Here is a 24,443-nt window from a genome sequence, read left to right as displayed (position 1 = left end):
GTGTCCTTTGTGTTTGAAATGTGTTTTCTTCACCATGATAACTAATTATGTGGGCTAAGATTGTTAGAGCTGAGAAGTGGTCTTAGAAGCTGCCCGCTGCACCTGAGAAGAGGTGAGTAACCAAGTCTAACTCATAATTAGTGTTTTTAAAAGAACTAATTGTGCAATAGGGCTGTTGGATTGGGCTTTTCTTGAATATTTGGAAAATGTTAAGGTTTTCAGGATCTAGTTCATACAATTCCTTGGGGATTAGAGCATGGACAAAGGCAGCAGAGTATGTCAGGAATGGGTTGTGCTGGGACTGTCTTTGCCTGTGTTATCGTTATTTCTATAGGTAGAACTCTTGTACAATAATTTGTGTGTGTGTGTGTGTGTGTGTGTGTGAGAGAGAGAGAGAGACAAGGTTAGCCTAGAGCTCAAAATCCTCTAATTTCAACTTCCCCAGTAGCTTGGATTATAGGTGTGTGTGCCACACTGGGCTAAAAGTGCTTAAAAACAACAACAAAAAGTCATTGCTAAATTTATTTGTGTGAAGGTTAATCTCTGAGAGAAAGTTTAGGGATAGGAATGTATTATGGTAGTATAACTGTACAGCTCTTGGCTAGTGTCCTTGGCAATCTCCAGTGCTGGGGAAAAACAACATGGTGGCTCATACCAGTAATCCTAGCACTTGGGAAACTGAGGCAAGAGGATAGCTGACAGTTTGAGGCCAGCCTGGACTACAGAGGGGAGGGAGGGAGGCTTTGTCTCAACACTATATTGGTGGGGCTTGCATGACGTCTCAGTAGGTTCACCAGGTACCTGCTACCATGCCTGACCACCTGAGTTTGATCCCGGAAACCACATGGTGGGAGGAAAGAACTGACTCCTGTGACCTCCACACACACAGTGGCATGTGCATTCTTGTTTGTATATATGGATGTGTGCACACAAATGTAATTAAAACTTTTTAAATGTGTTAAGACCATGTGACCTCAGTTCTATCCATACTAACTTCTGTTACTAAATAAAAGTATTCTTTCAGCAGTAAAATGAACTAGTATGAACCTTTTTAAAAATAAAATTAGTAATAGGACATGCTTTAGTTCTTTATTCTTTCTTGAGGGAAAAGGTTTAAGAAGAATATACCTAAAGCTAGGTACGGTAGTGCACATCTTTAATCCCAGCATTCGTGAGGCAAGGGCAGGTGGATCTCTTTGTGAGTTCGAGGCCAGTCTGGTCTACATAGTGAGTTCCAGGCTAACCAGGGCTGCCTCGTTGAGACCCTGTCATTTAAAAAAGAAAAAAATAGGTAAAAAGACTCAGGTCTTAATGCCTAAAATAGGACTGTTTATAAAATTTGAGGGTTTGGGGTGTAGCTTAGAGTGAATGGAGGAAGCCTTGGGTTTGATGCCTAATCCTTCATACACCATCATGACAGAAGCCTGTAATCCTGAACTCAGCAGGCAGATAAAGATAAAGCCGGCAAAATTTAGACCACCCCAAGATACATAAGACCCTGTTCAAAAATGTAAAATTTGTTAAGCTAAGGGAGAAGTTAGTCAGTCCAGGAGTTAGAATATGAAATAAGTCTCAAAGCAGTCTACAAACTGACATGTGCTACAAACGAAAGCCACTGGGAATTGGAAAATGCTAGTCACGGGTGTGCATGTCTTTAATCCCAGCACTCCAGAGGCAGAGGTAGGTGGATCTCGAGTCACAAGCCAGCCAGGGCTGCGTGGTGAGACTTGGCCTCAATAAGTAAAATTTTAAAAGATTTTAAGTTGGGAAAGTTTGTGGATAAAGTACATTAAAGGTAAATTTTCAGTTGGTAGAAAAGCTGATACATGAGCTTCCAAAGGTAGTAACTGTTGGGGGCAAAACTAAGGAGACATAATTAGGACTCGTGCTATTGGAGCAATAAAGTACAGACAGATGAAAGGCATTCCCCTCAATGGTGGAAAGCTAGGCATGTTGGACGAGTTTGTAATTCCAGCCAGCACTTGTGAAGCTTAAGTAGAATTTTGAGTTTGATGATATAGCAAGACTCAAAACAAAACAAAACCAGGGGTGGTGGTGTGGAGAAACGGAGAGCATGCACTGCTTTTCCAGAGAGACTGAGTTCCTAGCACTCCACCAGGCAGCCCCCAACTGCCTCTAACTCCCAGCAACTGAGGAGCCAACATGTCACACAGGTGTATATACATAAACAGTAATTTAAAATTTCTTAAAACTCAAGGGAGCAACTTGAAGAGAGAAAAAAGTTGAAACTTTAAAGGAATTACTGACAAAGCAGAAGACCAAGCAAGAACTCAAGAAAAAAAATCTATTGAAAGCTGTAGCTAGATGCTGGGGTGTAGCTAGCTTACCTAGTATGCGCGAAATCCTGGATTCCATTCCTAGCACCAAGTAAAACCAGGTCGTTCTCAGCTGCCTACTGAATGTGAGGCCAGTCTACATGAGAGCCTGTCTTTAAACGGAAGAAAAAAGAAAAGTGCAAAAAACTGTAATGAACAAGAGGAGGCAGTTAAAACTGCTTGGGCTGGAGAGGTGGATCAACAGCTAAAGAGTGCTTGCTGCTCTTCCAGAGGACCTGAGTTCAAGTCCCAGCACCTACATCAGGTGGTTTACCACCACTTATAATCCAAGGGATCCAATCCCTCCCTCTGCTGGCCCATGGACGCCTGCACATGCATGGCATTTATTCACATATTTGCACACACATGGCATTTATACACACACCATGTAACAATAATAAAATTTCCAAATGAATGAATGAATAAAAAAGTGTTTCTGTTTTTATTCTGACAGTCAGATATGACCAGAAGGATGCCAAAGGTAACCATGATTGTTTTGAAACTAATGGTTAATAAGTTCATATAGATTAAAATGTGTATACACTGAAGAAAATCTTTTTATCCTCAAGTTTATTGCCTTGTGGTTGAGTTCATGGATGATTTGTGATAAAGCAAGTCTGTTAAGGCAGGTATGCTCCAATTCCCACCCCCTTTTTGGAGATGAAGATCTCCAAGTTTAAAAACGGGGTAATACAAACATGAAGCTTTTTTTTTTATCCAAAAGATAAAAATTTCATCTAATGTCTCCCTTTAGCTGGCTCTTATGCCTCCTAATGAATAGAAATTTCTGGACTCTTTCTATGAACTTGAAAGACAGGGGTGTACTGAGAGTGTTTATTTGAATTAATTTGTTTTGTTTTTATTTGAGTTAATTTAATGCATTTTTCTATATGTTTACAGATGGGGTGTGAGTGGGTTTGGTTGGATTCTGGACAAGACTGTCCCGATGACTCTGAGCTGAGCAATGACTACAGGTCCCTCTTCAGCTCCTGGGACTCCAGTCTGGACCTTGATGTGGGCAGCTGGAGGGAAACTGAGGCTCCAGATGCAGAGGCTGAAGACCTAGAGGAAAGCAACCCAGAGAGAGAATCTAGTGAGTGTCTTATGGAAGATGTCGAGAGTGAAGAACCTCAGGAGGAGGCAGAGCAAGGCAGCAGCCAGAACCTCCTCCACTCCCTGTCTGAGGTAAGGGGACGCTATTATTGCCATAGCTGGGAAAACCACACTTCTTTCCCCTCTCTCTCCCCCTTTCCCTCCCCTCCCCTTCTCTTTTCTTTCCTTTTGAGATGGATCTGACTACTTAGTCCTGGAAACTCGGCTTCCCAAGGGCTGCCATTCCCAGGTGTGCACCACCCTGTCCCACCCAGCTTTTTACCAAATGCTTCCCTTGCATAGTCCTACTATTAGTAGTTTACTGAAACAGAGGCTCAGGGCCTAAAGAGATGAGTCAGTCAGTGGTTAAGAGCACCTGAAAAAAAAAAAGAAAACCCAGCCGGGCGGTGGTGGCGCACGCCTTTAATCCCAGCACTCGGAGGCAGAGCCAAGCGGATCTCTGTGAGTTCGAGGCCAGCCAGAGCGAGATCCAGAAAAGGCGCAAAGCTACACAGAGAAACCCTGTCTCAAAAAACCAAAAAAAAAAAAAAAGAACACCTGCTGCTCTTGCAGATGCCTGGGGTTTGGTTCCCAGCACCTACATCAGGCAGCTCACAAATGCCTGTAACTCCAGTTCCAGATTAATACCCTCTTCTGACCTCTTTGGATACCCACATACATGTGTCCTATGCTCAGAAACATGCACACATATATGTAAATAAAATTAAAAACCTTTCTTTTTGTGTGTTTGTTTGTTTGTTTCTTTGAGATAGGGTCTCACTCTGCAGCTTTGGCTGTCCTGGAACTCACTATGTAGACTAGGTTAGCCTCAAACAGATCTGCCTGCCTCTGTCTCCTAAGTGCTAAGATTAAAAGCACGTACCACCACGCCCAGCAAATAAAAATAAATCTTTATTTATTTTCAGTTCCAATATGGCAGTGGCTGGTTGATTGCTATGCCCTCAGCACTTGGTGCTGATGTAGAATATGGACAAATGTGAAGTTTGCAATGGAATGTCCTAAATCCACATCTTTAGCCCCCTGGGTCTTAGGAAGTAGAATTTTTATATGCAGGGCTGCCTTATGATGAGTATTCTTGCCATTTGTTCAAGTGTCATTACCTTGGTTAAGGGCTGAGGACCAACAGATTGGAACAGTGAGTATATTTATTCTGCAGCTGAAAATGTTCAAGAGAATGTACATCAAGTTCAGCAAGTATCTACTTCAAATATCGCCACTTTTGTAGAAGAAAAAGATTTTAAGTTTTCTAGACAACTACTTCCAATTAATCACAATTGGCACTTGAGATTAAAAATTATACCATAATCGGCCGGGCGGTGGTGGCGCATGCCTTTAATCCCAGCACTCGGGAGGCAGAGCCAGGCGGATCTCTGTGAGTTCGAGGCCAGCCTGGTCTCCAAAGCGAGTTCCAGGAAAGGCGCAAAGCTACACAGAGAAACCCTGTCTCGAAAAACCAAAAAAAAAAAAAAAAAAAATTATACCATAATCAAAAAGAGCTAAGAACTATGTCTACATGTTCACCACAATGACCCGAGCAACTAACCCAGTACCTTTGATAAAATTTAATTGAATGATCAAGTGGGTTAAATCTAGTTGCCATCTTAGACATCATACTGACAGTGAGAGCATGTGGCATCACTGATGTGTGGATGCTGTTTCTCGCTGCTGTTCCAGTGCATCTAATAATAAACTTTGATTGCAGGTGGCTTATTTAATGGAGCCATTGTGCATTAGCAGCAAAGACTCAAGGGAAAACTGTTGCCCTTCCTCTGGTTGGTACCAGGCAACAGGAGAGGAGGGAAATGGAAACTACCAAAGTGAAAGAGGAGCCCTGCAGACAGACTGAAGAGCTTGTAGCCAAGCTAGACTCAGTGGCTTGAAAGAAGCTACTGAGAGAATATGGAAAGCCAGAGGCAGCTCCAGCCCCCACACATACTATCCCATAGGGGGGCTACCTACAGAGAGTGAAGAGGTAAACAGTTTCGATCACCTGGTCTTCCCAGGGTAGTAGAACAGAGTGGCTACAACACATATCCTAGCTCCAGAGTTAGTTAAACGTCTTGGGTCCAAAGCACCATGTGATCTATAGTATGTTACTGGATATTCAGAACCCCTGTTTTCTCTGCTCCACACAGATTAAATAGTGTTCTTCTTTAAAGATCTTATGGTGAGATTTAAATGCAAGAATTCAGCCAGAGCCGGGTGGTGGTAGCGCACACCTTTAATCCCAGCACTCAGGGAGGCATGAGCCAGGCGGATCTCTGTGAGTTCGAGGGCCTGCCTGGTCTACCGAGCAAGATCCAGGACAGGCACCAAAACTACACAGAGAAATCCTGTCTCGAAAAACAAGAATTCAGCCAGACATTGTAGCACACCCCTGTAATCCTAGCACTTGGAAGGCAAAGGCAGGAGGATCAGAAATTCAAGGCCATCCTTGGCTACACAACGAATTTGAAATCAGCGTGGGCTATAAGACACCCTAAACAGGGCTAGGGGTGAGCTAATTGGTAGATTGCTTGTTTAGCATGCATAACGCCTTGAGTTGGATCCCTAGCTCCAAATAAGCAGAGTGTAAAAATGCACATGTGTGATCCCAGCAGTCAAGAGGTAGCAGCAGGAAGATCAGAATTTTGAGGTTATCCTCAGCCGCATCTAAGTCCAGCCTGAGGTAAATAGGACTGGGTTGCAAACAAAGGAGACAATTGAGTGGAGTTCAGTGATGCACGCAGTCACTCAGGAGGCTGAGGTACAGGGACCATTTGACCTTGGGGGTTGAGATCTGCCTGGGCAAGACAGTAAGACCTGTCTCAAAAACAATAAATAGCTAAATCGGAAAATGAGATGGCTTAGCAGCTAATGGTGTTCACTACCAAGTTTGAAGACCCAGATTCAGTCCCCAGAACCCACATACTGGAAGGAGGAAACTGATTGCTAAAAGTTGTCCTCTGATTTCCACGTATGCTCGTGTGTGTGTGTGTGTGTGTGTGTGTGTGTGTGTGTGTGTGTGTGTGTACACAAATAAACATAATTAAAAGCTAAAAATAGCTGGGCGGTGGTGCACACTTTTAAAATACAGGCAGTAGTGGCACATGCCTTTAATCCCAGCACTCCAGAGGCAGAGCTAGGTGGATCTCTGTGAGTTCAAGTCCAGCCTGGTCTACAGAGTGAGATCCAAGACAGGCATCAAAGGTACACAGAGAAACCCTGTCTGGAAAAACCAAGAAAAACAAAACAAAACAAAACAAAAAACCCCAAACAACAAAAACTAAAAAAAAAAAAACCTAAAAATAAATAGGGAAATAAAAAGATAGCTCATGTCAAGTACAATGCATGACTCATAATTTTTATTATCAGGTGGTGGTGGCTCACACCAGCACTCAGGAGGCAGAGGCAGGTGGATCTCTGAGTTCAAGGCCAGCCTGGTCTACAGAGTGAGTTCAAGGACAGCCAGGGCTACCCAGAGAAACCCTGCCTGGAAAAACCAAAGAAAAGTTGTTACATAGATGGAGTTGTCTCCTGTTTGATCCCAGCCACAGCCGTCTCTGTTCTTAGGTCCTCAGCGTGTAACCCCGAACAGGCAGAACAAGAGTCAGAGGAGGGTTCTCAGCAGATGAGGCCACAGCAGGAAGTCCACCTTCCAGAGTGAAAGTCGGAGCTAAGGGGCAACAGCCAGCGGCCTCTAGTATCTGGGCCTAGAAGTCTTCTTCTCCCATTCTAACCTCACAGCCTCATGCTGGGACAGTAGGGGTGGTCTCTTTCCTGGAATAGGCAGAGGGTTTCTTAGAGGTATCTTTACTTTTGGAATCTCACTGTTAATATTATCTGGCCAGCTATAATAGCTAACTTTATTTTATTTTATTTTATTTTATTTTATTTTTTTGGTTTTTCGAGACAGGGTTTCTCTGTGTAGCTTTGCGCCTTTTCCTGGAACTCACTTGGTAGCCCAGGCTGGCCTCGAACTCACAGAGATCCGCCTGGCTCTGCCTCCCGAGTGCTGGGATTAAAGGCGTGAGCCACCACCGCCCGGCTATAATAGCTAACTTTAAGACCACGGGTAATGGTAAAGGATTGGGTTTTTGTTTTTTGTTTTTTGTTTTTTTTTTGGTTTGTTTGTTTGTTTGTTTCTCTGCAGAGGTCAACATCAAATTTAGAATTAAGTACACTGTTTCATTTTGGGGACATCTTTAAATTGTTCAGGTTATAAATAAACTTTATTGGTTTGTCTAACAAGGTCACCTTGTTCTAATTTTTCTGGTGCTGTATAGAATTGGCCTCTTCTCACCTTAAGGTCTGCCTTCACCTTCACTTACTCTGTGTAAGTCAGGTTATGGTGCAGCTAAGGTAGCTCTAAAGTTCCCTGTGCTTCTTGGATTTCCCAGGGGGAGGCTCAGCAAGACTCCAAAGAGGAGGACCAGGGTGAAGGGGATGCTTCAGATGTGGAAGACCAGCCCCCTTTAGGTGACTATGATGATGGCGTGGGCATTCAGGAAACTCCCCTGGTGGATATCCTTTACAACTGTACCAACTCCTCACAACTGTAAGTATAGGGCTGGGGTGTGACTGAATGGTAGAGTGCTTGATTAACATACTCAGGATACTGAATGTGATCCCCAGCGTGGCTAGGACCTCTAAGCATAGGTCTCCATCCGTGATTGCTAGGATTCATACTTTTATTTACTTCTCTTAGTAGTTACTTGAATCTGTTACCATGAAATGAATTATTTTATAAGGTTTTAAAGAAGTTACAGGTGGAAAACACTAAGAATAGTTTTTTGAACAAGGTGCTCAATATGTCACCAAAACTAGCCTGACTTCCTGAGCTCAGGTTAAATTTTTAACATACTATAAATAGAAGTTTATAATTCGGTTGGAGCTGGAGAGATGGCTCAGTGGTTAAGAGTGTTTGCTGCTTTTGCAGAGGACTTGGATTCAGTTATTGGCACCTATGTGGTGGCTCACAACTGCCTATAACTCCATTTTCATGGGAACTGACACCCACTTCTGGCCTTGTTAAGTACCAGGCACATACTCAGTGCTAATATATACATGCAAGCAAAACACTTATGCACATAAAATTAACTAAACCTTAAAAACAACAAACAGCCTGTTTTGTTGATATTAAGAGCACCTTCATGGATGAGGATGTAGCTCAGTGATAGAACGCTTGCTTACTAGATGAAAAGCCCTAGGTTCAGTCTCCACCATTGGGAAAAAGAGGGGGAAAAGAGTCTCTATCATACATAAACCTTCTTAATAATTACTAGTTTGATTTACTAAGGAAATGATGCTCAGTAATCTACTGTTATACAAACTAGACCTTTTTAAAAACTACCGAAACAGGACCAGGAGTGCATGCCTGTGCTCTCACACTTGGGAGGCAGAGGCAGGAAGACTTTGCTCCAAGTTCAAGGCCAGCATGGTCTACTTAGTTCCAGGACAGCCAGAGCTACAGAGCAAAACTCTGTCTCCAAAAATACATATTTTTAAAAATTATTATGTTTTTCTCCCCAAGACAGGGTCTCATGTAGCCCAGGCTAGCTTCAAATTAGCTATGTAGTTGAGGATACCTACTATTGATCCTCTTATTTCTACCTTCCAAGTGCTAGGATTATAAATCTAAGCCATCATGCCTGGCTCTTTAAGATTAAAGTTTATGTTCTCCCTTTGTCATGCATGTATCTTGGGAAATTGTTAATATAATTGTCTTATTTTTATAGCTAATTGAGGGACTAAAGACAATATTTTATCTATCTATTTATTTGAAATATGGTCTTACTAGGGAGCTCCTGTGAGCCTGTGCCTTGTAATGAATGCTCCTGCCTCTGACTCCTGAGTACTGGGATTACAGATATGCTCCGCCATGTCCTCCTTAGACTGTTTTTGGAAAGCAAAAAATAGTGAAGTATGTTGGTACAGACAGACTGTAATCTTAGAACTCTTGGAGGCTGATGCTCCTGAACTACATAATGAACCTGGTTTTGCGTGATGTTATTACTGGGGAAATTCTAGCAAACATCTACTTACCTCAACAGGGAACTGATCACAGACCAAAGTAATGATACCACCAAAGTCCACCTTGGTGAACTAATGAGTTTATTAGGGTAATTTACAGGAATATAGGTGAGAGGTTACTTACTGGAGAATGAATATCTCAAAGGCAGCTGTATCACTGAAAGCCCAACCCATCATGGTAACATCTCACAAAAGCTGAAATCTTGGATCCTTCTGTACAACTTGTAGGCAGCTCAATAGATTGGAGAGTCTCCTTAGAAGTCCTTACTATTTATATAACTTTGGCAGGAGGGGAGCCTGTGAATCTTCTCAGTTTCAGGGACTTCCTGAGACTTGCCAGTTGTTTGCTTCCTGATCTTTTTTTTTTTTTTTTTTTTTTTTTTTGGTTTTTCGAGATAGGGTTTCTCTGTGTAGCTTTGCGCCTTTCCTGGGACTCACTTGGTAGCCCAGGCTGGCCTCGAACTCACAGAGATCCGCCTGCCTCTGCCTCCCGAGTGCTGGGATTAAAGGCGTGCGCCACCACCGCCCGGCTGCTTCCTGATCTTAATGAGCCTCCTAATGAGTTAAAAAGGAAGTCCTTTTAGAACTTCCTGAGTCTTTTTCTTTGTTTTGTCTTGTTTTAAGACAAGGAATCAAACCTGGCTGTCCTAGAACACGATATGTAGACCAGGCTGAAACTCACAGAGATCCACCTGTCTCTGCCTCCCAAGTGTTGGGATTAAAGGCATGTGCCAACATGCCTGATAACTTCCTGAGTCTTTAAGAAGTTTCATTTCAAAATGGAATGTTTCAATTCAGAGAAAATTGTATATATGAACAGAACAGAACAGAACAGAATATCAGTAATGATATCTGCTTGACCAAATATCTTTTTTTGTTTGTTTTTGAACTAGGGTCTCATGGAACCCAGGCTGGCCTAGAACTCAATATGTAGCTGAGAGTAATCTTAAACTTCTGATCTTCCTGCCTCTACCCCCTAAGTGAGGTTACAGGCTTGACCAGTTTTCTTAAGGGGAAATAGAAAGCTGAATTCTTATGTTAAAGCAGAAGTTTTAAACTCCTTTAAAAAACAGCTCCATATCTGGGCTTGGTGCCTGACATCTATAATCCCAGAGCTCACGAGTTCCCTGGCTGACCTAATAAGTTCCAGCCTGGCTACAAAGTGAAGCCCTCTGTCAGACAATAACACAACAACCGTCCCTGGAGAGGGACGGTGGAGGTAGATCCCAAAGAGAGCCTGTCGATAGAGCTCTTGGCTAGTATACTCAAGGCCTATATTCTAGCTTTGGAAAACAGAAACAGACAGAACAGGTGTTCTCCGGGCTCTTTTCTGTCTCCTGCTGAAGTCTGCACTGACGAAGCCAGGAGACAGCCTCTGGGTTCTGGTCCTGCTATGTAGTACTAGCCACTCCCTTGCTTTACTCTCATTTATGTTGGCTGGTGTTTGTCTCCATATGGGTAAAATAAAGGTAAAACAGATTCTTAAAATATGCGAAGTTGGTTAATTATGAGGTTACAAAACCCACCACAGCACATATAGTGGATACATTAAGTCTTTATTATGAGGATGTATCAGTGAAGTTCTACAACCTAGTACAAAAGAGCTAGTGTTAATCTAGGCTGAGTGATCCAAAACTTAAGGCACGGATACTGCTATAACAAACCTCCCATCCACCTTCCTAATGACCACTCATTGGGACGGACACACACACACACACACACACACACACACACACACACACACACACACGGAAGTAGAAGTGAGGCTAACTGGGAAAAGGAAGGACATTAAAATGAGTTGAAGGAGGACAAGAGATGGTAAGGGGTGGTGAATTTGATTGAAATCTATTAATGTGCGTGTATGACAATGTAATGAAATCCATTATTATGTATAATTAATATATGCTAATAAAAACATTAAATAAAATAGGAATGGCTGGAGAGATGGCTCAGCAGTTAAGAACACTTGCTACTCTTGCAGAAGACCCAAGTTCGTTTCCCAGCACCCATATCCGGAGGCTCACAACCATCTGTACCTCAGCTCCAGGGAATCTGACACCCTCTTCTGGCCTCCTCTGGCACTGCACTCATGTACACAGAAACACACAGAATTACAAAACAAAAATAAAATCTTAAAAAATAAATAAAATAGGAAAAAAGAAAAGAAATTTGTTTTGTGCTTTAAATGTCTTATTTGGATAGGGTTCTGTAAATAATAGCATTTAAGGATAAGTTGAGTAAAGATCATAGTAAAATTATATGATTTGGTGGTATGTGATTTAGATCCAGGTGAGGCCAGGTGTGGTGGTGCATGTCTTTAATCCCAGCACTCAGGATACAGAGGCATGTGGATCTCTGTGAGTTCAAGGCCAGCCTAGTTTACACAGCAAGTTCTGGGACATCCAGGGATACATAGTGAGACCATATCTCAAAATAAATAAGTAAATAAATGATTTACAAGTGCCTGGAGAGAAACACCAGCAGTTATAAATACTTGCTGCTCTTGTAGAGGACTAGGGTTCAGTTCTCAGCACCATAAAGTGGTTCAAAACCTTCTGTAACTCCAATTTCATGGCATCCAATGCCCTCTTCTGACCTCCGTAGGTTCCAGGTACACACGTAGTACACATACATACATGCAGTCAAAACATTTATACACATCAAATAAAAATGAATCTAAAAATGGACTCTAGATATAGTTGAAATAATACATAGTGAAAATAAATAGTTATGTGGAGGTATTAAAATTGAGCAGATAATAGGAATTATAGTTTCACGTGGATTTATACCATCTGGTATACAATGCAAAATGAGAATATGGCATTCTTTTTTTCCTGAAACAGGGTCTCATGTAGCCCAGGCTGGCCTTGAATTCACTGTGTAGTCAAGGATGATGAAGTTCTGATCTTCCAGTTTCTATCTCCCAAGTGCTAGAATTACAGATGTGCCACCATGCCTGATTTAGAGAATTTGGAAATCTGAGTGTTAAGACAATCTCTTTCAAGGGAATAATACAGTATATAATGTAGAACATGAAACATATATCATTTAACTTTGGAGTAAGCAGAAAGTCTTTATTTATATCTTTTTCCTGTTTTTGTTTGTTTGTTTTTCGAGATAGAGTTTCTCTGTGTAGCCCTGACTGTCCTGGAACTCACTCTGTAGACCAGGCTGGCCTCAAACTCAGAGATTTGCCTGCCTCTGCCTCCTGAGTGCTGGGATTAAAGGTGTGCGCCACCACCGCCTGGCTCAACAGAAAACTGTACAACTGGGAAAATTATAAGGTGAGATAAAATATTGAACTGTTGTATCTCAAAAGAAAAGCAAAATAAAATAAGACAATTCAGTGCAGGACAGGCCGTATCACGAGGAGAAATCAATCTCTAATAGGTAGTTTTAAAGATTATGGTAGCTAAGGATAGAGTTCAATGTAGAGGGCTTGCTTGCCCAGCCAACAAGAAGCCCCAGGATCAAAACACAAACAAACATGAAGAATGAGGGCTGGAGAGAGGGCTCAGTGTGTAAGGCACTAGCTGCCGACCTGTTGACTTGGGTTCAATCCCCGGGCCCCACATGGTGGAAGAAGAGAGCCAACTCCTGCTGTTGTCCTCTGACCTCCATATGTATCCGTGCACCATGGAACCCACCTGTGTGCACGCACACGTGTGCACATACACACACGCTATAAAGGAAATTAGAGGGAAAAATGAAAACAACTAAGATTACTATGCAAAGGAAGGCTGAGGGGATATTGACTAGCATGCAGGAGGGCTTAAGTTTAATCTCCAGAACAGGGAGAAAAAAGCAAAAGTTCAGTTAGGAGACAGTTTGCATCCAGAACCAGTCTAGGGGAGATGGGCCCACTTCAGATCGTTAGAATGGAAAGCAGGGGGTGGCCATTATCAAGAAGTTGATGAGGGGAATGACATATTTCTACTGTGTAAAGCAGCTACTCACAGCCTGATACAGGTAGGGATCCCCAGCTGCCAACAGGTTTCTAGGTACATCGTTCAGAGAGGAGTGTGTATGCATAAGTGTGTTCAGGTAAGGGTCTTAGGCTACCAAGTGCATTCCTAGAAAAGGAGTGGTATGTGTATAGCCCAAAGAAATGGACTTCCAGATAGCTGAGCTTGCCTGCCTCTAATGAGGCATACAGGGGAGAGTGAAAAGGAAAACTATTGGCTATCTAGCATTCAAATAAAACATAAGAGAATTCATTGATGTGTCAGGAAGAAATTAATAGTATCTACTATGTGTCTGGTGGTTCTAGGTACTTAGGAAGGAACACTGAGGTGGCGTCTCGTGTAGCCCAGATTGCCCTCCAGCTCATTATGTAGCCTTTAACCTCTGACCTTCCTCCTCCTGCTTCCAAAGTACTGAGTTATAGGTGTGCACCATTAGGCCCACTTCAGACTGTTGAATAGATAGTTCTGTAGAATCACAGGTACAAACCAGAGGTGACAAGGCACAGGTGACCTGTAATCCCAGCGTTTGGGAAGCTGGAGGCTGAACAGTTTAAAGCCATCTTGGGCTAAACACAGATTTTCAGAATAGTCTTTACTACATAGCTGACCCTGCCTCCAACACCAGGGTGGGGGTAGGGGAAGGGAAAAGGGAAAAAGGACAAGCAGGCTCATATTGTAGTATACTTTATAAAACAGTGACCACTTACCCAGCATGGTGGCATCAGCCTATAATTCAAGTGTTCTGGAATATGGAGGAAGGAGAATCAGGAGTTCAGGGTCATCTTCAGTTACATAGCTAGTTCAAAGCCAGCTGGTCTACATGAAACCCTGTCTCAAAAGAAAAAAAAGAGAAATAAATGTAAAATAAAGTTAACCACTTCATTGGGTGGTAGTGATACAGTTTATTGTGGCTGGAGAGAGATAGCTCAGCAGTTAATAGCCCTTACTGCTTTTGTAGAAGACCTTGGTTCAATTCCCAGCACCCATATCAGGCAGCTCACAACCACCTGCAATTCCAGTACCAAGGGCACCCAATGTCTCTGGCCTCCACAGGCACCAGTTCATTCTTGGTACACATAAATTCACACAGGCACACTCAGAGACACATAAAAGAAAAAAATGTTAAACATATAGTTTACTATCCCTTATAAGAGTATTAAGTACATTTTCATACCTATGATATATTCCTTCAAGTGTTTAATTAGGAGCACTATGCCTTGGGAAAGCCTCATTACCCATCTAATGAGACACAGTACTACTTATGAAGCGACTGTCTCTTTTCTGTCATATATCCTGTAGGAATGACCTAAGCCAAGGTGATCCTATTCAGGATCATTTCCTATTTAAGAAGACTCTTTTGCAAGTCTGGAAGATGATTGCCAGTCACAGGTAGGTTTCCAACGTGAGATTATCTCCAGAACCAAAACACGTACTTGGATATGAACACAGAAGGGGATATGTTCCTCCTTCATACAAGCCATAACTGGAGTGGGAGTGTGGGTCTGAGACTCAGCTGCTGTTGTGCCTGCCCAGCTTGCAGAAAGTTCTAGGTTTCATCGGAACATAGATGAAACACTAGATGAACATAGATGAAACACATCGGAACACTGGCTAGGGCCTAACATGCCTGTTATCCTAGCCTTAGGGAGATGGAAGAAGGATGATCACAAGTCGAAAGGCATTCTAGTTTGAGACAGGCCTGGGCTGTAGGAGACTGTCTCAAAACAAAGAGGCCCCCAAACTAAGAACGAAGCCATGGGTGAGACCTATCGCTGCTTTATTAGTCTATAAGGAGTCGTTGCTGTGCTATTTGAATTGTCTCTAGGAATTTATTCCTAATACTTGATATTTTTGTACTTCAGATGTAGATGCCTCCTTCCCATGTGGTGGCTTTTCCTTTCCACAGTAATAGATCCTCAGAGCTATGGGTGTGGCTCAGGTGGGAGAATGCTCACCTAGCATGTATGAAGTGTTACATATACCTGTCAGGTCTGGTGGTGCACACCCATCAAGGCAGGAGAATCACAACTACATGTTCATTCTTAGCTGTATAGCAAGTTTGAGGCTAGCCTGAGCTACGTGACACCTGCCTCAAAACAAACAAATGGTTAGAGAGAGCTCAGCAGGTAAGAACACTTGCTGCTTTTGCAGAGGACGTGGATGGACTCAGTTCCCAGTGCCCACACAGTGGCTCACAACTATCTGTAACTCAAGTTCCAAGGCATCAGGTGCCCTCTTCTGGCTTCTGTGGGCACTGCACACATGTGATGCACCTATGTACGTGGAGGCAAAACATTCAGACACATGAAATGAAAATAAATACTTTTAAAAGGAAAAGAAAAAAAACTAGAGTCTTGGAAAACTTGAACAAATTTTTGAGTCCTTAACTAAAAGAGATTATGATCATAGTTAAAATATTTTATAGATTGGGTTCCCCCCTCCCTAACATTCTGGCTGTTGAGGGAGGTCAACAAAAGCCATATGCTGTTTGTTTGTTTTTGCTCTGTAGCCTGGCTGGCCTAGAACCAGAACTCAATATGTAGTCGAGACAGGCCTTCCACTCTTGGTGGTCCTCCTGTCTCAGTGTCCTTAGTGCTGTGATGAGCCACCATACCTCATTTACTCTGTAGTTTGAAGTATTCTTGTTATGAGCCGCCCTTCTCCTTTAGAGTGATTCGCCGGGGTTTCTTTATCCTCTTTGGGTTTATTTCTTAACAGGTTCAGCAGTCCATTTCTGAAGCCTGTGTCAGAAAAGCAGGCCCCAGGATACAAGGATGTGGTGAAAAGGTCAGTAGGAGATGGGACTAAAAGTGTGGTTGGTTGCTGTTTTATTTTTTGAGACAGTGTCTCATATAGCCTAGGCTAACTTCAAACTGGCCAGACAGCCAGATAGCTGAGGAAGACCTTGAACTTCTGACCCTCCTGACACCCAGTTCCCAAGTTCTGGGGTTACAGACATGGACTACTATGCCCATTTTTTTGTGGTGCTGAAGATAAAACCTGGGCTTAGTGCATGCTGGGCAGCACTGTCCAGCTGTGTGCCTTCCTAGCCTGGTCATTGCTGGGCAGCACTCTCCAGCTGTGTGCCTTCCTAGCCTGGTCATTGCTGGGCAGCACTCTCCAGCTGTGTGCCTTCCTAGCCCGGGTCATTGCTGGGCAGCACTGTCCAGCTGTGTGCCTTCCTAGCCCGGGTCATTGCTGGGCAGCACTCTCCAGCTGTGTGCCTTCCTAGCCCGGTTCATTGCTGGGCAGCACTGTCCAGCTGTGTGCCTTCCTAGCCCGGGTCATTGCTGGGCAGCACTGTCCAGCTGTGTGCCTTCCTAGCCCGGTTCATTGCTTTTTCTTTTGTTTGTTTGTTTTGCTCTGTGGATTGCCTGTAGCCCAGACTGGTCTCAAATGGTTGAAGATGACCTTAAATTCCTAATCCTCCTGCCTCTCCCTCTGAAGTGCTGGGATTCCAGGCCTGAGCCACTACACCAGACCCTTGTTGCTTTTATGTCTGTCTTTTCATTCTTTATTTCCCATCTACTAGACTATATATCTTATTTACAGTACTCACAAACTCAAGATATATTCTACAGCCAATCTAAGCCAGTTTAGTGTAAAAATTGTTTTGGACATTTAAGTGGGAAAACAAAAAAAACATAAAAGCTTAAGTTGTTTATCTAAGAAAATGTTTTAAGGTCTAAAAAGATATTTTTTGGATGGTAATACAAGTTATGATAGAAAGTGGTTTAGGTATAAAACTTTGGACTCATCAAGATAGGATAGATAATGGAGTATTTTCTCTGAATTTGCCTAATACAAATGGACTAGACATTGTGAATATTAAAAAAATAATAAATATAAAAAATGGTTTCTGATATGCTTTCTACTCCCTGCCCCAATATTACCTAGATTGGTTTAGAACTTGTGGATTCAAGTGATCTTCCCATTTCTGCTGCTCTGTTAACTGAGACCACAGATTTTTTTTTTTTTTTTTTTTTTTTTTTGGTTTTTCGAGACAGGGTTTCTCTGTGCAGCTTTGCGCCTTTCCTGGGACTCACTTGGTAGCCCAGGCTGGCCTCGAACTCACAGAGATCCGCCTGGCTCTGCCTCCCAAGTGCTGGGATTAAAGGCATGCGCCACCACCGCCCGGCTGAGACCACAGATTTTTGAGACAGTCTCATGTGCCCCAGGATGGCCTCAAACTTAGCTGAAGACGATCTTGAAGTCTCCAGCTTCCTGCCTCTGCCTCTAGAGTATGGAATTACAGGTGTTATTATTATTATTATTTGTTTTGTTTTGTTTTAAAATTTGTTTGCCATTTATCTCAGTTTGGTTGCTAACTGGAGATGTTTCTGCTCAGTCTACTAACTGCCTAGTGCTACAGTTACATATGTGTGCACCCATCCCTGGTCCTTCCACATTTGACAATATTTCTTGTTCATTCAGGCAGTTAGTTTTAGACATGCTAAGATAAAGCTGTTAAATGGAAATTCAAAAACATTGTTGGGTGCTGTGTTTTGGATGTTAGCATAGTTAAACTAAAATGCTGCCATTATGGAGATGGCCCAGTTGTTAAGAGCATTCAATTGCTCTTGCAGAGGACTCAGATTCAGTTCCCAGTACCCACATGGTGGCTCACAACCATCTCTAACTTTGGAGTTAAAATTCCAGGGGCTCTGCTATCTTTTGGCCTCTGCAGGCATGAGACATGCACATGGTATGTAAGTACCACATAAACAAATAAAGTAAAAATAAATAAAGTAAAAATAAATCCAAAACTATTTTAAAATGCTGTCATAAAACAATAGAATCTGGGCTGGAGAGATGGCTCAGAGGTTGAGAGCACTGCTTGCTCTTCCAAAGGTCCTGAGTTCAATTCCCAGCAACCACATGGTGGCTCACAACCATCTGTAATGAGATCTGGTGCCCTCTTCTGGCCTGCAGGGATATGTGCAGACAGAACACTGTATACATAATAAATAAATAAATCTTTAAAAAAAAAAAAAAACAATAGAATCTAAAAGGTTATGAGAGGGATGGTGAATCTCTGTGACTTGAGGCCAGTCTGGTCTACAGAGTGAGTTCCAGGACAACCAGGGCTACACAGAAAAACCCTGTCTTGAAAAGAAGGAGAAGGAGGAGGAGGAGGAGGAGGAGGAGGAGGAGGAGGAGGAGGAGGAGGAGGAGGAGGAGAAGAAGAAGAAGAAGAAGAAGAAGAAGAAGAAGAAAGAAACAAAGTTCCATAATTTTCCCAAGCAGTACCACCAGCTGCACACCAAGTACTCCAATACCCGAGTCTATGGGGACATTAAAACATTAGTCAGTCCCTGTTCCCATAAGCTCATGGGGACAACTTAGTTACCCTTCTAGTAAACATTCAGTCAAACTTCAGAAATCCCCATAGTCCCTAACAGTGCCAACACTTCAAAAGTTCAAATTCTCCACCTGAAATATCTAAAACGCAGATCATCACTCTTCTAATTAATTTGTATGTTTGAGACAGGGTTTTACTGTGTGGCTCTAGCTGACTTGGAACTTGCTATGTAGTCTAGGCTGGCCTTGAACTCCAGAGATCTGATTGCCTCTGCTTCCTGAGTGCTAGGATTAAAGGTGTGTGCCACCACACCTGGCTTTTTGATTTTTTTAATTTATTTAACTTTATTTTATGTGCATTGGTGTGAAGGTGTCAGATCTACTGGAACTGGAGTTACAGATAGTTGTGAGCTGCCATGTAGGTGCTGGGAATTGAACCCGGGTCCTCTGGAAGAGCAGCCAGTGCTCCTAACCCCTGAGCCATCTCTCCAGCCCCGCTTCTTAATTTTTTAAAATAGTATTGTTAATATCATTATGATTATGTCTATGTGTGAGCATGTGCGCACACACGCTTACATTCATATATGTGCTACAGGTCAGTGGACAACTCTCAGCAGTCAGTTTTCTCCTTCCTCCATGGGTTCCAGGAAATGAACTCAGGTTGTCAGGCCTGTACAGCAAGTATGTTCATTTACCTGCAGAGCCATCTTGCCAGCCCATCTCCTAATTGTGACCCCCATCAATAAAAAATGAACTATATACTTCCAATATGCAATGGCACGTGGTGTACATTCCTACTTTAAAAGGGAAGAATGGGGCATAGCAAGGAAAGTTTGGAGCAAAGCAAGCCTGAAATCCAGGAGGGCAAACAGCATTCCTGCAGCCCTGCAGCTCTGTTCAGCACCTGGTGCTCTGATGTTCCGCTGCGCTCCGAGAGTTGTGCTGTCTGCATATAGCACAGAGATTCTCTCGTGGGCCAGCTCCATCCCATGCCTGCATCTATCTTCAGTAGTGATGTCATGGTCCTAGCATCTCATGTCCTGGAGTCTTTATTACAACCTAGACTCTATCTTCACAGCCTCACACGAGGGCAGCTCAGCCACTGCTGCAGCTCCGCCACTGCTGCAGCTCCAAGGCACCGTATTGTCTCAGTGCAGAGTAAGAGGTTCCTCTTTAATGGCACCCATCTCTTGAGCAATTGAAGGTGTATTATTATCTGCACTCTCCTTGTTCACAGCTCTAATCTTGCTTGTGCGTCCTTCCTTGACAAGCTTCACAGTTGTTATTTTGCTCCACTTGCTGCTCTTTCTCACTACAGATGATGGAGCAGTGAGCAGTAAGCAGCCTCGGGTTTTCCTGCCTTGAAAGCTCCTCTGCAGACAAGTAGTCCATGACTTTCTAAGTCAGCCTCCCTCAAGTGTCTAGATGTTGCAGAATATAGCCAATTCTTTGCCAGAATAAACCTGAATGGCCTCCAGCCCAGTTCCCATAGAATCCTTGTTCACCTCTGACTCCTCATGAGCCAAGCCTCTACAGTCTGCACTTTTCTCTGCTTCTTTCTCTTACGGACTCCTTCCCAGAAGAGCCTACAAAGTCCTTCTTACAGCAGCTAAGGGCTTTTCTAGGCCAAATTTCCAAGCTCTTTCACTTCCTTCTCCCAAATTAGTTTCAAACACCTAAGAACCTTACAGTCAGGCTTACCAGCAATTGCCCCCCTCCTGGTACCAGTTTCTGTCTTAGTTACTTTCTGTTGCTGTGATAAAAATACTCTGGAAAAATCAACTTAGCCAGGTGGAGGTGGCGCACGCCTTCAATACCAGCATTCAGGAGGCAGAGGCAGGCAGATCTCTGTGAGTTTGAGGCCCACCTGGTCTACAAAGCGAGTTCTAGGACAGCCAGGACTACACAGAGAAACCTTGTCTCGAAAAACCCAAACAAACAAACAAATCAACTTAGACCTGGGTGTGGTGGTGTACTCTGAGGAGCCAAGGCAAGTGGACCTCTGTGAATTCTGACCAGCCTGTTCTACATAGAGAGTTCTAGGACAGCTAGGGCTACTTTGAGAGATTCTGTCTCAAAAAACAAACAAACAAACACATAAAAAAAAAAACACCCAACAACCAACAAAAAAAGAACTTACGAGGTAAAGGGCTTATTTTGGCTTACAGTTCCAGAGGGATACAGTCAGGAAAGAATGATGGCAGGAATAAGAGGCTGGCTGGTCCACAGGAAGCAGAGAGAGAACAGAAAGTATGTGTTCCCTCATGACATACTTCTTCCAGCGGGGCTCTACCTCCTAAAGGTTCCACAACTTTCTCAAGCGGCACCATCGGCTGAGGCCCAGTTGTTCCAATGCGTGGACTATAGGGATATTTCACATTCAGACCACGATATGGACGTCTCTGATTCTGATGACAAAGGCCAACTGGGTTCTGCAAAGTACAGGGGGTTGCCAGCCTTTCTTACCGTCTGGCCTTGGGATCTCGGTTCTGTGTATCTGTGTGTATTCCTTGTGATAGTGCGTGTTTTTTCACAATAAGTTTTCCTCTTTGTCTTCTGGGGCATTTTTTGAAACATTTCTTTTCAAGAGCTTTCCCTTCAACTCTGAAGTTTCTTCTCTTTTTCTATTAGGGGTTTCTGGCACAGCAGGAACCTCCTTTTTCTTCTCTTTGGCATCTCCATGGTTATAGCCAGGAAAAAAACAGCATGCAATCTCTTCAGACCTAGGTTTCTTCATCTGTCAAATGGAGAGCATAATTACCTGTTCTCACTCTGGAAAGTGAGGCAGGAATATCATGAGTTGAAGGCCAGCATAGGCTGTGGCGAGAGAGACCGCCCTCCTGCTTCTGCTCCTCAGGTGCTGGGATGCAAGGGTATGCCACCATGCCCAGCACACCCCTGACTCAAAAACTGCTAACAGTGGGCCTGAGATCCTGACTCCCTGTGACAGTGCAGGAGGACAGCAAGTTCAAGGTCTGCCTGGCAATGTCACGAGCTCTTGTCTCTAAAAAGCCAAGAAAGGGCTGGGACAAAGGCTTAATGGGAAGGGACTTGCCTAGTATGTGTGAGACCTACCTAGGTCAGTGGTTCTTACCTTCCTAATGCTGCGACCCTATAACACAGTTCCTCATATTGTGGGGACCCCAACCATGAAATCATTTTGTTGCTACTTCATAAGTGTAGTTTTGCTACTGTTATGAATCATAATGTAGATATCTGATATGCAGGATATCTGATATTCAACCCCTGTGAGAGGGTTGTTGACCCCCAAAGGGGTCTTGACCCACAGGTTGAAAACCACTGCCCTAGGTTCAATGCTCAGTGCCTCCCAAATGATGATGATGATGGTAAGTAATACTTACATTGTATGTTTATTGAGAGGATTAACTTACCATAGAATGTGCTCAACATAGTGTTTGGCCTTTATAAAGGATCAGTATCTGCAGCTGCTATTTTTATTATTTTATGAAAATTGTTATCTTTGCCACTCTTGTAGTTTGCTTTCCATTGCTGTGATAAACACCATGACCAAAACCAGCTTGTGGGAGAAAAGGGTTTATTCCATCATCCAGGGAAATCAGGCTGGGAACTCATCAGGAACTTGGAGACAGGAACTGAAGCAGAGGCCATGGAAGGGTACTTCTTACTGGCTTGCTCCTCATGGTTTTTACTCAGCTTACTTTCTTACAGAACTCAGATGTTGTATGATATTTTGTTTGTGTTCTGACAAATAAATCTTGCCTGGAGATCAGAGGGCGGAGCTAGCCACTAGTTAACCACAGAGGCCAGGCAGTGGTGGCACACACCTTTAATACCAGAAGTTGGGAGGATTATGCCTTTAATCCCAGCACTAGGGAGGTACAGACAGGAATGTAAAGTGGGTGGAGACAGGATCTCGGCCGCTCATTCAGTCTGAGGATTCATAGAGACAGGATCTTCCCCTCATTCCGTCTGAGGATTCATAGCGGTAAGAAGTCTCTGGTGGCTGCTGCTCTGCTTCTCTGATCTCTCAGCGTTCACCCTCAACATCTGAATCCGGGTTTTTGTTTTTAAGACTAATTAGGATCACGCTTCACTCAGGACCATCTGCCCAGGAGCGGCACTAACCCACAGTGGGCTGGACCCTCCCACATCCATCATTAATTTTAAAAAATGCCCCAGCACTCGGGAGGCAGAGCCAGGCGGATCTCTGTGAGTTCGAGGCCAGCCAGGTCTCCAAAGCGAGTTCCAGGAAAGGCGCAAAGCTACACAGAGAAACCCTGTCTCGAAAAACCAAAAAAAAAAAAATGCCCCAGACATGCCCACAGGCCAGTCTAATAGAGATGTTTTCTCAATTGATGTTCCCTCTTCCCAGATGACCCCAGCTTGTGCCAAGTTGACAAAACAAAAACTAAAAGCAAAATGAACTAGTGCAGCTTCTGTTTTCACCAAGAACAAGTTCTCAAAGAGCTTGTCATAGACACCACATTTTTTGTCTGTCTGTCTGTCTGTCTGTCTGTCTGTTTTGAGACAGTCTTACTCATGCTGGCTTGGAACTCACTGTGTAGCTCAAGCTGTCCTCAAACTCGTGAAAACTTCCTGCCTCAGCCTTCAGTTCATCAAGGTTTGATTTCCTCTTGCTCCTGCAGACCCATGGACTTAACAACCCTGAAAAGGAACCTGTCTAAGGGACGTATTCACACCATGGCTGAGTTCCAGCGGGATCTGATGCTGATGTTCCAGAACGCTGTGATGTACAATGACTCTGATCATCACATATACCACATGGCTGTGGAGATGCAGCGTGAAGTCTTGGAGCAGATCCAGGTACTGGACCAGAAAGTGCTTCAGGGACAGGGAATGTAGTCTCTGGAGTTTGGTTTATGATGCCTGTGTGACTAAAGGTGATGTGGAGGTGACCTTGTGTCCTTGGAGCTTGTCTTAGAGATGACTGAAAGATCTTAAGGATTGATGTCCCCTCAGGATTGGGAAGCTCCCTGTCTTCCATGTCTTAGAAGGTCCAGATTTGATACACAGCGGCATGAGGTTATCTGGGAAGGCCAGCAGCAAGATGACAGGGAATGGGCAAGTGATGGGCACTTCTGCTTTCAGAGGCCCCAGTTGTAAAGCTAAAAGCAGGTCAGTGCTGGATCCACTGTCCATGTCTTGGTTACTACAGCTGTTGGTACTGATGTACATGTAGAGTTCCCATCTTTGGGGAGAAAACAGTAAGTTCAAGGAGACATGTAAGGATTTCTCTTAGGGAAGCATCACACTTTAACCAGTGTAGTTTTATCTGTTTGCCAATACAATAGATGAAATTGCACACTCTCCTACGTGGCTTTAAGGTTCTTGGTTTGTGTCTGGCTTTGCTCCTGTAGGTGCTGAGTACTTGGTTAGACAAAAGGAAGGACTTGAGTAGTCTAGAGTGAGTGCCAGCGAATCCAGTGGATGAAGGAAGCCTGTTCTGTTAGCCTGGAACTGCAAGTCTGAATCTTTCTCAAGTTTATAGCTCTCCTGAAGACTGGCCAGAGAAGATCTGAAGACTTACTCCTTCTCCATTACCTACCCTAATAAGGATAAGAAGCCCTACTTCCCTGATGAGGAGTCAATGGTGCTTGCAGATATATTATTTTTAAAGGGGTGGGGGTGGGGTGCTGAGATCCCGATTTATGATGTAAATATTGCCCATATTTTTGTTGTGTAGACTTAGAAGTGATTTAATTGAATCTTTTGT

At 43.4% G+C, this 24,443-nt stretch overlaps 1 protein-coding gene across 2 annotated transcripts; it reads left to right on the top strand.

Annotated features, from left to right (window-relative positions):
* Positions 1–1,160: 1,160 nt before the first annotated feature.
* Positions 1,161–24,409, top strand: LOC128112656 (bromodomain-containing protein 8-like). 2 transcript variants are annotated; one of them, XM_052741857.1, is made up of 6 exons: positions 1,161–3,521; positions 7,829–7,986; positions 14,726–14,815; positions 16,145–16,213; positions 23,356–23,533; positions 24,088–24,409. In XM_052741857.1, exons 1-6 carry the CDS (start codon positions 3,213–3,215, stop codon positions 24,136–24,138), a joined length of 855 nt encoding a protein of 284 aa, XP_052597817.1. In that variant the 5' UTR covers positions 1,161–3,212; the 3' UTR covers positions 24,139–24,409. The 2 variants fall into 2 exon arrangements, with proteins under 2 accessions (XP_052597817.1, XP_052597818.1); XM_052741858.1 differs by lacking the exon at positions 14,726–14,815 and having other exon boundaries at positions 24,088–24,408.
* Positions 24,410–24,443: the final 34 nt, after the last annotated feature.

This window comes from Peromyscus californicus, unplaced genomic scaffold (genome assembly GCF_007827085.1).
Source record: "Peromyscus californicus insignis strain IS unplaced genomic scaffold, ASM782708v3 Scaffold_17__1_contigs__length_78620276, whole genome shotgun sequence".
Taxonomy (NCBI): domain Eukaryota; kingdom Metazoa; phylum Chordata; class Mammalia; order Rodentia; family Cricetidae; genus Peromyscus; species Peromyscus californicus.
The sequence above is the reverse complement of the archived record's forward strand: the minus strand, read 5'-3'. Positions and strand labels throughout refer to the sequence as shown.